Source organism: Miniopterus natalensis, chromosome 14, assembly GCF_054644295.1.
Source record: "Miniopterus natalensis isolate mMinNat1 chromosome 14, mMinNat1.hap1, whole genome shotgun sequence".
NCBI classification, from domain to species: Eukaryota; Metazoa; Chordata; class Mammalia; order Chiroptera; family Miniopteridae; genus Miniopterus; species Miniopterus natalensis.
In genome coordinates, this window is record NC_142094.1 from 37,340,464 (window position 1) to 37,354,968 (window position 14,505).

The window sequence follows — 14,505 nt, forward strand, 5'->3', positions numbered from 1 at the left end:
AGCTATCAAGCAAGCCCCACTCTTCTGGTGTGAGTCTTACAGGGGATGCTGCAAACCCCGTGATAGATAAATGCCTTGGACCCCATCACTATTTGTATTCTGTTTCCCACTCCTAGCACCAAGTCTCGACAAACTCACCCCTCCCAACTTCCCACAGATCCTCACTTCCTCCACATTTACTGAGTTCTTTTCTTCTGCTCAAAACATAGTCTTGTCCCTTCTCCACTCATACCCACTCTGCCAGGAAAAAGATAGCAGTCTGCCTGTCTTACCCAATGACTTACACTCTTCGGTTCAGTAACCACAAACTCCTAACCACAAACTGTATTAGTGTGCATTTGTTTATGGCTTGAGGTCCATGTTCTCTGTCCTTCCCCCCTCCTGCCCTGTTCGAAGCTCCCCATTTGAGAGTGTAAGCTCCTGGCCCAGAGGCTCTATTTAGCCAGCTGTGGGTACTCAGTACAATGCCTTGCATTCAGAGGCACATAAACATTGACAATTATGATTAAAAAAAAAAATTACTCTTGTCCTCGATCTGAAACAATAACAGAAACCAGCTGCCAAAACCATTAAGAGCGTCCTTTACTTCAATTAAGAGATTCTGAATAGGAATTAGCTTAAAAGAGCTGTAAAGTGAAAAAGACAAGGGCACATTTGTTTACATGCGGTCCCAAAGGTATAAAATGAAATACTGAGTACTTTGTTATTAGCTTCCCATCAACAACAATCCAGCTCCACTGCACAGCAAGGTCACCCCGGGTGAGAGGGTCCTAGTTACCAACAGTCCCATTACAAGGAGGAGGCCGTCAGCTATTTCAACAGCACGCGTGTTCTAGAAAAGCAACAGCTGGCTATGGGTTACGTACCGGTTTGTCCTTGATGGTGGGGCTTGACACGCACAGGTACAGCTTCCCATCTTCCTCTAGGCAGGCATCTATCAAAGCTTGCACTGAGCTCTCCTCCTGGAACAGCAGAAAGGCATAGCCTTGGGGAGAACAAAGCAAAGGGCGCGGGGAGGGGAAGGGTCAGTAAGTCGAACTCGAAATGCCACTTAGAACTTTATCTATTGTTTTACTTGGCAAGTGCTTGCTACAATCTAAGAAGCTGAAGCAGGACTCAGGCAAGTGGTAGTTACTGAGACCCTCACGTGCCAGGCATTGCATCAGGTGCTCTACAGGCACCACCTTGCTTTAGGCTTGCCACTTGTAGCAACATGGGGACACCCTGAAAACATCACACTAAGTGAAAAAAAGCCAGGAGCAAAATACCACATATTGTACAATTCCATGTATGCAGAACGTCCATAATAGGCAAATCTAGAGACGAAAAACAGATTAGTGGTTGCCTAGGCTAGGGGACTGGAGGGAACAGGCACAGCGTTTCTTCTGGGGATGATGAAAGTTTTCAAAAATTAGTTCTAGTGATGGTTGAATAAATCTGTGGACATACTGAAAACTACTGAACTATACATTTTAAATGGGTGAACTATATGGTATGCAAATTAATCTCAACAAAACTTGTCCAAAAAAAAAAAGCCCGACAATAGGCTAGTGTGTTACTTCTGATGATGCTCTCTTTCTCCAAGGACACTCTCCTGTCTCATAACAGAGTATATGATGTATAAACATGGACACAGCCAGCTTTGTTCAGTTCAATTCTGTAAGAGTCACTGAGCAACTTTGCAAGTGGGACACAATCTATGGATTATAAGAAAACTGAGATGAGAGAGACTAGGTTCCTACTGTCAAGAGAATTATGTAGAAGAAACAGACAATTAGACAATTAACTACTGGCTACAAAGCTCAGGGAGATAAGTTGGAGACAAAGGTGCCATGGGACCTCAGAGGAGTAAGGACTCTGACTTGGGAGAATCAGCAAAGACTTCAAAAAGGACAACAGATGTTCAAGGGGCCAACTCTGGCACTTACTGCCACACTGGTATTCATGAATGACAGCTGAGCAAGGGCTCATCATGAGCTAGTCTAAGCCTGGGCATTCACTATTCAACCTCTCTACAACCCTTATAGCTTTGCTAAGTCTCTCAGCTGTCACCTCCACTCCCCATCCTGCTACTGACCTCAAAGGAAACCATCACCAATACAGTTCTCCTCTGGTGTACTGCGTGCCAGAAAGATGGAAGTAGTGGAGGGATAAGAACTCTCACATTCAGAAGATTCTCATACATCAAAGATGCTAATCAACTGGCCTAGACACAAAGCTCTCTGGAGTCCTGGGCAGCACGAACCAGCACCGGCAGTGGACAATGACTAATGGGTACTCTTTTAAATCCTTTTTCTGAACTCCTCATCTACTATACAGAGCATCCAAGCAAACATAGCAGGAAAAAGATCAAGTACTATCCAGAACACCAAGAGTGACCACTGCAACAGGCAGAAGCCAACAAACAAAGGAAAGCACCCAGCCCACAGGAGTGGGTATACAGATGCAAGAGGGAGGCTGTCTACGTGGTAGGACCCAGTGCTGTTTTCTTGGCTTTGCTCCCAGGCTAGATGGGTCGAAGGGTTCAGTAGGTGGCCAGGCAAGAAAAATAAAGCCAAACTGCAAAACTATAAAAGATAATACATCATTTCTTCATATCTTTTCTCTTCTAGAAACAGTATCCAACTATCACCAAGCCCTAAGGACTCTATTAAAAATTCAGTATTTTCATTTAATGTGAAAACATTAATTCTATTTGCCAAAGAGAATATTAGAGATGACTGAGTTTAAAAATGCAAATATCACAAAGAGGAGGTGTTGACATGTGCTCTCAAACCTCCTGCCTCACCAGGTTAAATCCTGGTGCAGATCTTCCACAAAGGTCCTAGGGGCACAAGGGATATCTTGTTCTTGGAGAGAACCCTGCCTTTTTGATGAACAGCCACATCAAAAAGACCTGGGGATGGGGCATACTCAGTAAGCTGGGATGGGGCACACTCAGTGAGCTGGGATGGGGCATGCTCAGTGAGCTGGGATGGGGCATGCTCAGTGAACTGTGATGGGGCATGCTCAGTGAGCTGGAGGACGGGCAGGCTCAGTGAGCTGGGATGGGGCACGCTCAGTGAGCTGGGGTGGTCGCCAGCTTCTTGCCTCCACCAGGCTGACTGTACCTTTCCTGCACATCACTGCCCACCCTCTACAATCTTCCACATCAAATCCTGCATTGGGTTCAACTTGGGCATCAGATGAAAAGGCCTTCCAAGCAAAACAAAATACATCAGAAAACCCCAAAATCACTCATGAAAACAGCTTTATGATACTTTCCCCTACTAAAACACCTTCTGATAGATACTTCTAGGTCAAACAAACCAAGAAAACAATAGAAATCAGAGGATTAAAAAAGAATGGGGAAGGAAGACTCCTTCAAACCCATTTCCCTCTTGATCTTCAGCAACTTAAGGTCAAAGTAAACAAAGGAGAAAAAAATCCCTTCAAGAACAAGGTCAATGTGAGACAGAAATTAAATCAATGATTCACTAAGAGGCAAATTCCACATGGTGCTATGAAGAGAGTTCTGGACTAGGAGTCAGAAGGTCTGAATTTGGGTCTAAGTCCCAACATTTACTGTGTGTGGTAATAACAGCTAATAGCTACCATCTATTGAGCATCTGCTATGTACCAGGCACTGTTCTAAGTGCCTTATACGTATTAACTCATTTCACCTTCATACACACTGGGAGGTAGGCACTATTTTAAATTCTGTTCTACAGTTAAAGAAACTGAAGAGTGATTAAAAGACTTGTTCAAGGCCAACCAGTAACTGGTGAAACTATGAACTTGAATATTAACTTAAAATTTGTAAGTCTTGGCTCTTTGCTCTGTAAAATGAAGAAACTAAGTATTTGTCCTGATTATCTTATAGAAATGTAGGTTATGAGATAATACATGTAAAGATCTTTGTAAACTAGGATATCATGCAAGTGCCAATTTTTCTTTTACTGCATTTTCAGTTATTTATGTGCTATGTAAAATTAAGCCAAGTTTTGCATATGTCTCACTATAAAATTAGAGTTAAAATTAATGACATACACTTTCTACTTCGCATTTGCAAGCATTTGGTGAATAAAGGGCAGTAATGTAGATACTACAGATAAACCTTAACGTTTTTTGAATGACAGGCTGGATATTACTGTAAAGAAACAAAGTGACTGAATATTTGCCTTTATAGATCATTAGCCATTTCCACCAGGAGAGAGAACTATCAGATGTGGTATTATTTGCTGATGTTAATACATTCTTTAAATAAAAGCCTATTATACCTATAAATCAAGCTCCTCAAACTGTCACTATGATGGCAGATTCTTCTATTAGTTTGAAAGGTATTAAAAAAACTTGGCCAAAAAATCATAAACTCCCTCCCCTCTGAGCAAGAGAGAGAGATAACAGGATTATCAAACTCCTGAAGTCTCAGAAATGGTGACCTTGTTTCCCAAATACCTGAGGAGTATGCAGGGGCTTTGGCGACATGGTGAGCTACAAGAGGCCCTCAACTCAGAGCCAGTATGTGGGTGAAAATATAGGCTCTGGGGGAAGCAGTAGGAACTCTTGGCACTGTCACCATCACAACCCTGGGTTACAGGCAGAAGAGATGGCAGAAAATTGCTTGCTTTCCCGCTGGTGCCAAACAAGTTGGGGGACGATGGGTAGAACAGCGAAGGATTTTTGGACAAGCCTGGACTGACCAATGAACTTTTTGAGGGTAAAGAGGAAGAGGAAGGAAGGTATGGGGAGGAGGGAGTACTAAGTTGGGAAAATTCCATTTTATTTGGCCATGTTTTTGAAGGGAAAATTTAATTAAAAGATTTTTTTCTCTTAATACCTGAGAACACATTAAATATAATGAGCTTCAAAATGTTCTTGGCTACCTTTCAAAAACAAAGCTCCCTGAGTGCTTAAACACAAAATTTTGCATGTTATAATGTTTTATACGGATCCCTAGTACAAATAACAATCACTATCAGTTTCACTACCATGAACACCAGTTACTTAGTACTTACAACGTGCCAGGCACTTTGCTCTAAGTACTTTACATCTGTTAGCTCTTTTCATCCTCACAGAGAGTCTATGAGGTAAATATAGTTGTTATCATGACCATTTTACAGATGAGGAAAGTGATACTCCAAGAGGTTAAGGGGCATAGATTAAAATATAAAAACTAAATATAGGATTACCATCTAGGTCAGTTTCCAGAGTTCTCATTCTTTAGCCATTAACTTATGCTGTTTCACCTAAAAATGGTTAAGATAAATTTTCATTATCACTAGCAAATAAGGACTTGCCAATTTATTATTTATTGTCACTTTTGTGACAGTGATCATTTAACTGTCACAAAAGTGACAACAACTAATAATAAAAAATAAAAGTACTTTAGTAGCAAGAAATGGTAATCTGTGCCTAATATTTAAGGCCTATGTAGATATATCTGCTCTAATGTCCACAAAAACTATACTAAGAGTTGAAATGATGAATTTCAAAATAATCAGGAGAAGTTTAGATTTAGTTTTATATTTAGGTCAGTCAAATTTTCTTATTTAGTCAAGGTGCTTATTGGCTTTCAATGCATTTTTAAAGTTGAATATTTAGAATGAAGGCTCTTGAGGGAAAGAGGAGGTATCACTAAGTTAAATAAGATTTTAATGAAATGAGTATCACCGGAACAGTAATAATTGACTTAAGCAAGAACTGTCTGGCAGATAACACCTTAACCAAATGATCAAACTTAACTTCAGCAACCACAGGGGAAAACTGACACCACTGTGTTGCATCTGTTCTGTACTGTGTCCCTCTCTCAATGCAGCACATCATCTGCGTGGTCTTCCTCTAACAGTGTTTCACCAGAGTCTCATTAAGAGGAGACAATCAGAAAGTTCCAAATTAAGTGATATTCTAGAAAACATCTGGTATGGACTTTTCAAATGATGTAAAAGACAAAAAGTCGGGGAAACTGTCTAAAGGAGAATAAAGAGATGATAACTAAATGTAAGGCTAGATTTTGACTAGATCTTGGAGTTTTTTAAAAACAGCTCTAAAAAATATTACTGGAACAGTCTGGATATTTCTTGTTCTCAAGAGACATATACGTATTATGAGGGGCCTTGATGTCTACAACTTATTCTCAGATGATTCATCAAAAAATATACATGTACATATACACATACAAATAGAAAAAAGAGAAAGCAAATGTAGCAAAATGCTAATAACTGGTGAATCTAGAGGATGGCTATAAAGGTGTTCATTGTACTATTCTTCTAACATTTTTGTAGGTTTGAAGTTTTTAAAAATAAAGATTTGTAAAAAAAGTTTAAAAACCACAAGCTCTTAATGAAGAAGAGTGTGGTCTTTTGAAAGAAGGAATAGCTCTTAAAATCAACTAATGCTCTTAATGATTTATATGTTTCAATATCAACTACAATAGGAAACAATTCCAGCTTATATGGCTGTGCCCTGAACTGCTGTTGCCTTCAGAAAATGGTGGCTGAATAAGCCATGGCAGGTTTCTGATTGAGTGAGATCAGCCCCAGAAGGAAGAATCCACGGTTGAAGAGACAGAACTCTCTCCTCACACGGAATCCAGGCTCCCTGATTTCCTATGACCTTCCTAGAGAGACATGAAGGGCATTTCCCCAGCCAGAGCTGCCTGAGTTCAGACTTTTTTTTTTTTTTTGGCACAGGAGGTCTGTTCCAAACATTCTCTCTCTGACCTTGGCTTTCAGGTCAGAGAATTTACCTGGTTTGCCTCAGGAGTCTTTGTCTTTGGATTCAATTCAATAGCACCAAAAATATTTAGGAGGTACAAGGCATGATGCTAGGCACTGAAGCTACAAAGATGATTAGAATAAGCTAAGGAAGAATCCTGCCCTAGAAAAACTCAGCCTGTAAATAAATAACTAAGAAACAACATGAAAAGTGCTATGTTGGGGGTATGTCCTATAGAATGCTGGTGAGAGATAAATGGAGCAGAGGCAGCCAAACATCAGGGAAAGTCATAGAGCAAAGGCCATCTCTGAGAAGGAAGAGAATTACTTTTCCAGGAAGTAAGGGCATTCCAAGGTCAGGAAAGAGCACAGGCCAAGGCACAGAAGGGATTGGTTCATTTGGAAAACAGTGAGTAGAGAGTTCATTAGTTAGAATACAGGACTGGGGGCAGTGGGTGGGAAGAGATAAGCAGCTCATCAACCCCCTGCCCGCTGCCTGGAAAATACTGTAGGTCCCTGAACTGGAGTAATTTCATTTTTCTCTTGGGTGGGAACATCTGATCTCTCAGACTTACTGGACACTTACTGTGTGTCTTAGGCACTGCGGGGATACTGACATGAGCAAGTCCTTGTTCTCAAGGAATGTATGAGCTAGTGCAAGAAGGTCAAAAATAAGTACATAAAGAACTCTAATCTAGAAACAATGCATTAAGGACCCAAATACGTATTTTTTTAAATGTTTTTTAAAGTTGAACTTTACAGAAAGAAAGACTTTTTCAGTGAAGATAGAGAAATCAGGGAAGACTTTCTGTAGATGGTGGCACAGGAACCAGACCCTAATAGTATGGCACAGGTGAAAAAATGACAAAGGATATTCCAAGGGAATAAATTAGCCTAAGTTAAGATGAAAAGGTGGCCCTGCAGGTCCTGCCTAAGTCCATGGATTCCAAAACATTCCCCTTGGATTAAGAACCAATCCTATTTCTTTTACTATACTTACTACGTATGACTGAGGCTCAAATATTTTGGTTCTTGCCTGTTTTGTGTTTTTTATTACACTAGTAATTGTTGCTTTGTGGGCTTGTTGCTCGGCAGGCAGGGGTGGGGGAAGGTAGGAATGAACAAGAAAATAAATCTGATGGGTAGGATCACCTCAGAGTTGAAAACCGGCAATCTGTTTCCTGTGTTCTCAGTAAAGTCCTGCAGTCCAGGGCAGTGACCTGGGGCACTTGGGCTTAAAGTCTGCTCTTTTTACATAACAGCACATTCCCCGTATAAAGAGGTCCTTGTGAAATCTGCCAATCTGTCAGTTCCAGTCACAGTCAGTTCTAAGCACCTGACCAAGAAAACTGAGACCAGACTACAAGTGTGGGAGGGAACTGGTCAAACTAGTTGGGCAGTTTTATTATTACTGAGCATTACATTTTCATCAGGGCTAAGGATACTAATATTATTTAGCACCTATTAAACCTAAATACTGTGTTGGTGCATAGGTGCACTGCCTCACATAACCCTTTTAATAACTCAAGTAGTATTAACCCTAAGTAGTATTAACTCAGATGAGTAAACTGAGGTTCAGAGATTCAATCACTGGCTCAATGTCATAGAGGTAGTAGCTGCTGGTGCCCACATCTGAGTCCACAAATACCTAGCACTTGCCCCACTGCTTGTTCTCTCCCTCATTCAGCAAGAGACCACTGAAATTCTACATTTTAACCCAGCAAATGCTTCCGTACAGATGACACTTAGTCTGGCTTTATATATACTGCCTGAACTTTGACAATCTAATTTCTCCTCCCTCTTGCACTTTAATACTCCTCTAATGAGTTCTTAATGCTGTCAGTGGGTTTTCTCTGGGCCACTATTTCCCCTTCTCAAGACTAAGGTTGTCCATTCTTTTTTATTTAATTTATTGATCTCAGAGAGAGAGGGAGAAGGAGGGAGGGAGGGAGGGAGGGAAGGAAACACTGACTTGTTCTACCCATCCAACTCTTGTATGTGCCCTGACCGGGGGGGTCAAACTCGCAACCTTGGGGTATCAGGATGACACTCCAACCAACTGAGCTACCTGGCCAGGGCTATCCATTCTATTTTGAAAGACAACCCAAGTCTTTACTCTCAGCTTTCAAAATTTTTCACCAGATCTTCTCAGTCAGCTTCCCATTTCAAACTCTTTCAAAGGACATATTCTCTCTTGGTCTCACTTGCTCATAGCCTTAGCCCTTACGCAATGCCTGCCAGCAAGTCCTGTCCGAGCTACACCCTCTTCTAACACATCCTCTCTGCCTCAGCCTGCCAAATTTGCACCTTCCATTTGACTTCCTGAAATCAACTCTCTTCCAAAGAAAGTTCTCGTCAGGAGTGATCTTGGCTTCTCCCCCTTTCCAGCACCTCCGCCCAGGCATAGCACAACAGGTACCGTGCTATGACCGACTAGAAAACGTCCCTATTTGTGTCCCTGCTCAGACTTTGTCCTGTGGCCTGTATATTCCTACTGCTTACTCCTTTCTGTACAGTCCCTCAAACTATAAATGCTTCAAAATCAATGACTAACTCTTACAGTTCATCTTCACATAAGTGCTTAATAAAACAATTTAAACTGAGGGTATGCAAAGCTTTTAAAAGCAACAATAGGATGCTGCTCCACCTATCAAAACAGGACAAAACAAAAAGCCCACTCTTGCTGCTCTGCAGTGCAGCTTCCCCGTTTTTACAAAAAAATGCTTTCTCAGAATAAAAATTTCAGTTGGTTAAATATTAAAATACAGTATTCACCAGAGTGTGAGTACTAAAAGCCAGACCTGCATTAAATAAAAAAGGGTGGGGAGCAAAGTATTACTCAAAAGCTTAGAACCTGTAAAAGGTTAAGTACAGGCTAAAATGCCTTAGCTTCCTAATTTGAGCAGTTTATGTAACTCAAAAGGTGGAAAAATTTGGAATCTGGGCCTAAAACAACACTGACTTATTTCCATTCAAGTTATGCTACATGGGGAAAAAAATGTGAAGCTTGAAAACTTTCCTTCCAAAGCGAAATTCAGACAAACTGGAGGAAAAAGAAATAGATGCCGTGAATCCAGCCCAATGCAGCTTCACAATGACCTATTTTTGTCCATTTAAAGTGGAGCCTCTTTCCTGGTGTGGCTCGATTTATGCCAGGTTCACAAACCATGTTGGCATTTGGTATAAACTTCCACAACGACATGACCTTGATCACAAGGACTAGCAGTCAAGCCAGTCTGGCCAGTGCAGAGGAAAGAAATAATCACCAGTAGAAACAGCCACTTAGAAGTACACACTTTACTCAAGGTGGATGGGAACCATCAGAGCGCAAGGCATGCGCCACTCTTGCATAAATATGCATGCCTATTACTGTTCCTGTTCACCTGGACCCTATGCCCATGCGCTGCCAGAGCTGAAGCTGGTTGCCCAAGCGGGCTGAGGATGACAGCTTCCTCCCGTCCACTGCCAGCACCACCAACTTCTGAACATGGTTTCAGAGCCACGTGGCCAATCTCCTGTCCAACATCTGCAGCTGGCTGCTATCCTTGTCTCTGTCCCAGACGTCTCTGCCAACAGCGTTAGTGCAGCTGTGCTTACTGCCCAGGAGGTGCCAACTCTTCTTCTTGGCCCCAGCCTCGCCACAAGAGGTGAGACTAATGGCAGTATAAGGAGCAGCTGCTTAGTACAGAACCAGGGGTAGAAGGCTCAGAGGGGGTAGATTTTTTTTTTTTTGGAGCTCCAGTGACAGCAACTTTGGATATGGGCAACTCTCCTAGGAGGAAATGAAGAAGGTTATGCTAAACTATCATCATAAAAGTTTGTCATGCCCAACTTATCTTCCTAGCTGCCACAATCACAGCCCCATACTCAAGGAAGCAGAACTAAGATTTTTTGTTTTTTAAATAAGCAGTCAAGGATTCTAAGGCCACTATAATTAGGATGACCTATGTCACAGCTAGGTGTTAAAAGATGAAGTGGGCGAATCAGATTCCCTCTCTCTGGAATTCAACTAGAAATATGAAAATAATATGCCCACAGAGAGAAGCACACATGCAGAAAAGAGTCATGATAACAGTGGAACATTACAGTGAAGAATAGTTTCCACTGTTCAAATCCCTACAGCCTGCCATCCCCAACACAGTCCCCATGACACCTGGTTCTATCACAGCACCTATTTGGGGGCTTCCTTGTCACTCATAACCACACTCTCAATTTGAGGTAGCACAAGAGAACCTCTTATCTTTGAAGTAAAAAACTCAACTACAAAGCAGTGTACTCACATCCAGAAATGGTGTGGCATAACACAAGAGGCAGAATTTCACGGTCCATCTACAGCTAAAGGGGGCAGCTCAGAACTACAACCTCATCCTAAACCAGCTCTTGGAAACACCCCTGCAATGTGAGTATAAACAACACAACAGAAGAATTCAGGAAAAACCCAAGGATTACTTTCATTTTTATTTTTAATTTTTTTCACTTTCATTTTTAAATAGCTATGAGTGTACCGTGGGTCATGTAGCTTAAGTTGCTAATTTTTATATAAAATACAGCCTTATAAATAATAGCACAATTTATCAGATTAGTTTAAACCTACCTTCCTTTCCCTCAAATGATACACACTAGCAAAACCAATAAAAACTACTTCCTTTATAATCCACTGGGTAAAGCACTATAAAAGCTGTGTGTACTTCAGAAAAGATACTTTACCTTTTGAGTCTCAGTTTAAATTGTGTTAGAATGAGATGATCTTTAAGAAACTTACCAGGTCTAAAATCTGATGGATTCTACTCTCTAAGCAAGTGATGAACTCATCATTTGCAAAGATAAAAATTCATTCATTTAACAAATATCTGCTGGCCAGCCATTGAGGCAGGTATGCAAGGTACTGGGATCAAAAACATAATAAAAACCCTACTCTCGTTAAAACTTACATTGCAATCTGGAAAACAAACAGAAAAACATATCTAATTTTTTCAGGTCATGAAAAACACTGAAGAAAAATAAAATGAGGGAAAGAGGCACAGAGAGAAAGAGTATCGATAAGAGGGGGTGCCTATTTTAGATAAGGAAGGCAGGAAAGATCTCTGTTGAGGTGATATTTGAACAGAAGTCTAAAGGAAGAGATGAGCAGACCATTCAGAAATCTGGGGGAAGATGGTCTAAGACAAATTGAAGAACTAAGACTCTCGGAAGCCTTAGCTGACCTTCAAGGGATAACAAAGAAGTCAGTGTGGCCAGAGTGGGTAAGGGAGGGAAGGACAGGAGATGGTGTCAAAGAACACCCAAGATTCAACAGACCCGAGAAGACAATGCTTAAACACTTCAAGTACAAGATCCATACTAATGTGTTCCTGGCTTCTGCAGGGGCCCCTTATTTTCCAAACACACAGGCAAAAAGGTAAGTCCACAATTGTAATGTACCATTTATCTGACTTGGAACTAAGCAAAAAATGTGCTGCAGATGTCCAAATTAGCATAAACTTCATAAAGAAAATTGCTTTGGGAAGCCATGTGATATGAAATCTGGAGTCATTAAGACTTTCCTTTAACTTTGGTTAAGCTTCTGCGAATTTATCCTTAAAAATAAGTAATTTGAAAGAAAAACCATATACAAGGATATATTAACAGAAGCATTATTTATAATGGCCTAAATGACCAACAAGCAAGTAAATTATGATGCAAAAATAGGTTAGGCAGTCTCTTTAAAATATGAAAATTATGTGAAAACATGGGAGGAAGGTGAGTAGAAAATTGTACCTGCTATTATTATACCCCACAAAATGTATATATGAATAAAAAGACTGAAAGGAAACAGGAAAATGATGATGGTTGGTTCTTCTAGGGAGGCAGAATTATTCTTATTATTTATGTAATAACACTTGTTCAATGCAAACCAGATTGCTTTGTTCTGGTTTTACTACTTCATTACAATATTAAGGCCTATAATTAGGATAAGAATAGAAATTACTACGATTACATACGTAACAAAGAGGGTCATGCCCTCTTCTCTACTCAGAAGGACTTGTCAGTAAACCCTGCACCATCTGATGGTGTTGACTAGTCTTTCTTGCTGCTTCTTTCCTTTAGCTCCACAGCCACAGATACACTCTCAGTCCTTCACTCACCCACATCTCCACTGCCATGTCCTCTTCTTTCCGGGTTCCTAATAAAATTTACTTATTACCTGTTTTTCATTTTCTTCTCCCTCCTTCTATAAAACTGACTCTTGAAGGATGTAACCTCCAGCCACAGTCCCTTTTCCACAAAGTCCCTACAGTTCCAATTGCCCATTAGGAATGCCTTCTCAGGTAAGAGGTGAGGACATGCCAGACTCTACATGTCCTTAATCAGATCATCACTACACCAAACTGGTTTTCTCTATATTGACTCTCCTACATTCAGCAGTGCCATGATGCTCCCATTCAGTGAAAGGAATTTTTAGTACAACCCTGCCATCAAATCTGCCACCATCATGATCTACTCTATCGCTACGAACCACTGGTCCCTTTTTCCCCTAACTCTAGTATTATCTAAATGCTAATATCTTGGGTCTTTGTGGTCCTCATTACTTCTTATGAGCTCGATTTCAGAAAACTACTAAATGATTTTACTGATCCTGCCTAAAAAAACAAAACAAAAACAAAACAAATTAAAAAAAACCCCCACTGCCCCTTAAAAAAAAGAGCCTTCAATGATATATGGGCACTATGAAAGTATTTTATGTGTATTTTCCCATTTTATCCTATAGCAAGCTGAAGTAAACACTATTATTATTTTCATTTTGTAGATTTTTTAAAAAGGAGATTTAGGAAGATTAATATAATCAGCCCAAAGATACTTGCAATGGCAAGTAGTGGCACAGAAATTCAATTGAGGCAGCTTACGCCAGAGTCTGTACTTTTGATCACTGGTTATAGGTGCCAAGTTCTAGGCCTGGGAGTGAAGCTACAACATAACCTGCCTTGACTATGCAGGGCCATTCTCATTCTCTGGGCCATTCTCCCCACCTTCCCCAATGAGAATAGTGTAATATTTAGGAAACTTGGGCGCTGAGGTCAGCCTGTTTAGGCTCAAGTCTCCATCCTATCATTTAACACAGGTGGGGAACATCCAGCCCATGAAATCATTTGGGTGGCCCTGCCAAGTCAATATAAACTGATACCCCTTTTTAAAGTCACAATATTCTCTATTTTTCCTTTAGAGAACTACCACTGTTTGTAACTGTGTATTTTATGACCACTTGACTGTGCTCTTATCTTCCCCACAGGACTGAGTTCATGAGGTCTGAGAAGAATCATAGAGACACACACTCCGACTTCCGTGCCTTCTTACGCCTCCTGTGCTCTTGGCGGTGCTCCGCAGAACGCCAAGCAACTGCCTGCTTGTGGCCCACAGAGCGATCCAGAGGGCCCTGCATATCCTCCAGTGGCGGTAAACGCCTCAGTGCCCCCGCAGGGGAGGGCCGCAGCCTCCACCGCCTTCCGCTCTGCTTGACCCAACTACACTTAAGTGGATAGCTGATGTGTCTGGCTGCTGTTTCTCTATGTGGATTTTAAGCTCTCTAGAGTTCACTGAAATGGTCATGGTTTTACAAACTCTACTCCACCTCTGTATAGTAAACCTGATAGATGAATGAATGAATGAAAACTATAGGGGATGGTTCATGTTTTCCTCTCTACTTACACATAAGCCTAAAATGTATAGCCAAACAAACTATACCTAGTGGCCAACCTAAGGTGACCTAAAGAAAAGTAGAATGGGAAAAAGGGGCACTACCAAGAAGGCACAAACCTGAATTAAAACCTAAGGA

The 14,505-nt window shown here is 41.0% G+C and overlaps 1 protein-coding gene across 4 annotated transcripts in view; it reads right to left on the reverse strand.

The window, feature by feature from the left end:
- CPEB3 (cytoplasmic polyadenylation element binding protein 3) overlaps nucleotides 1–14,505 on the reverse strand; it is a 127,402-nt gene that overhangs the window by 41,791 nt on the left and 71,106 nt on the right. For all 4 annotated transcript variants that reach the window (XM_087824445.1, XM_087824444.1, XM_087824447.1 and 1 more), the window contains one exon: nucleotides 867–985. In XM_087824445.1, coding sequence (XP_087680571.1) covers nucleotides 867–985 — 119 coding nt within the window. The remainder of the gene's footprint in view (nucleotides 1–866; nucleotides 986–14,505) is intronic.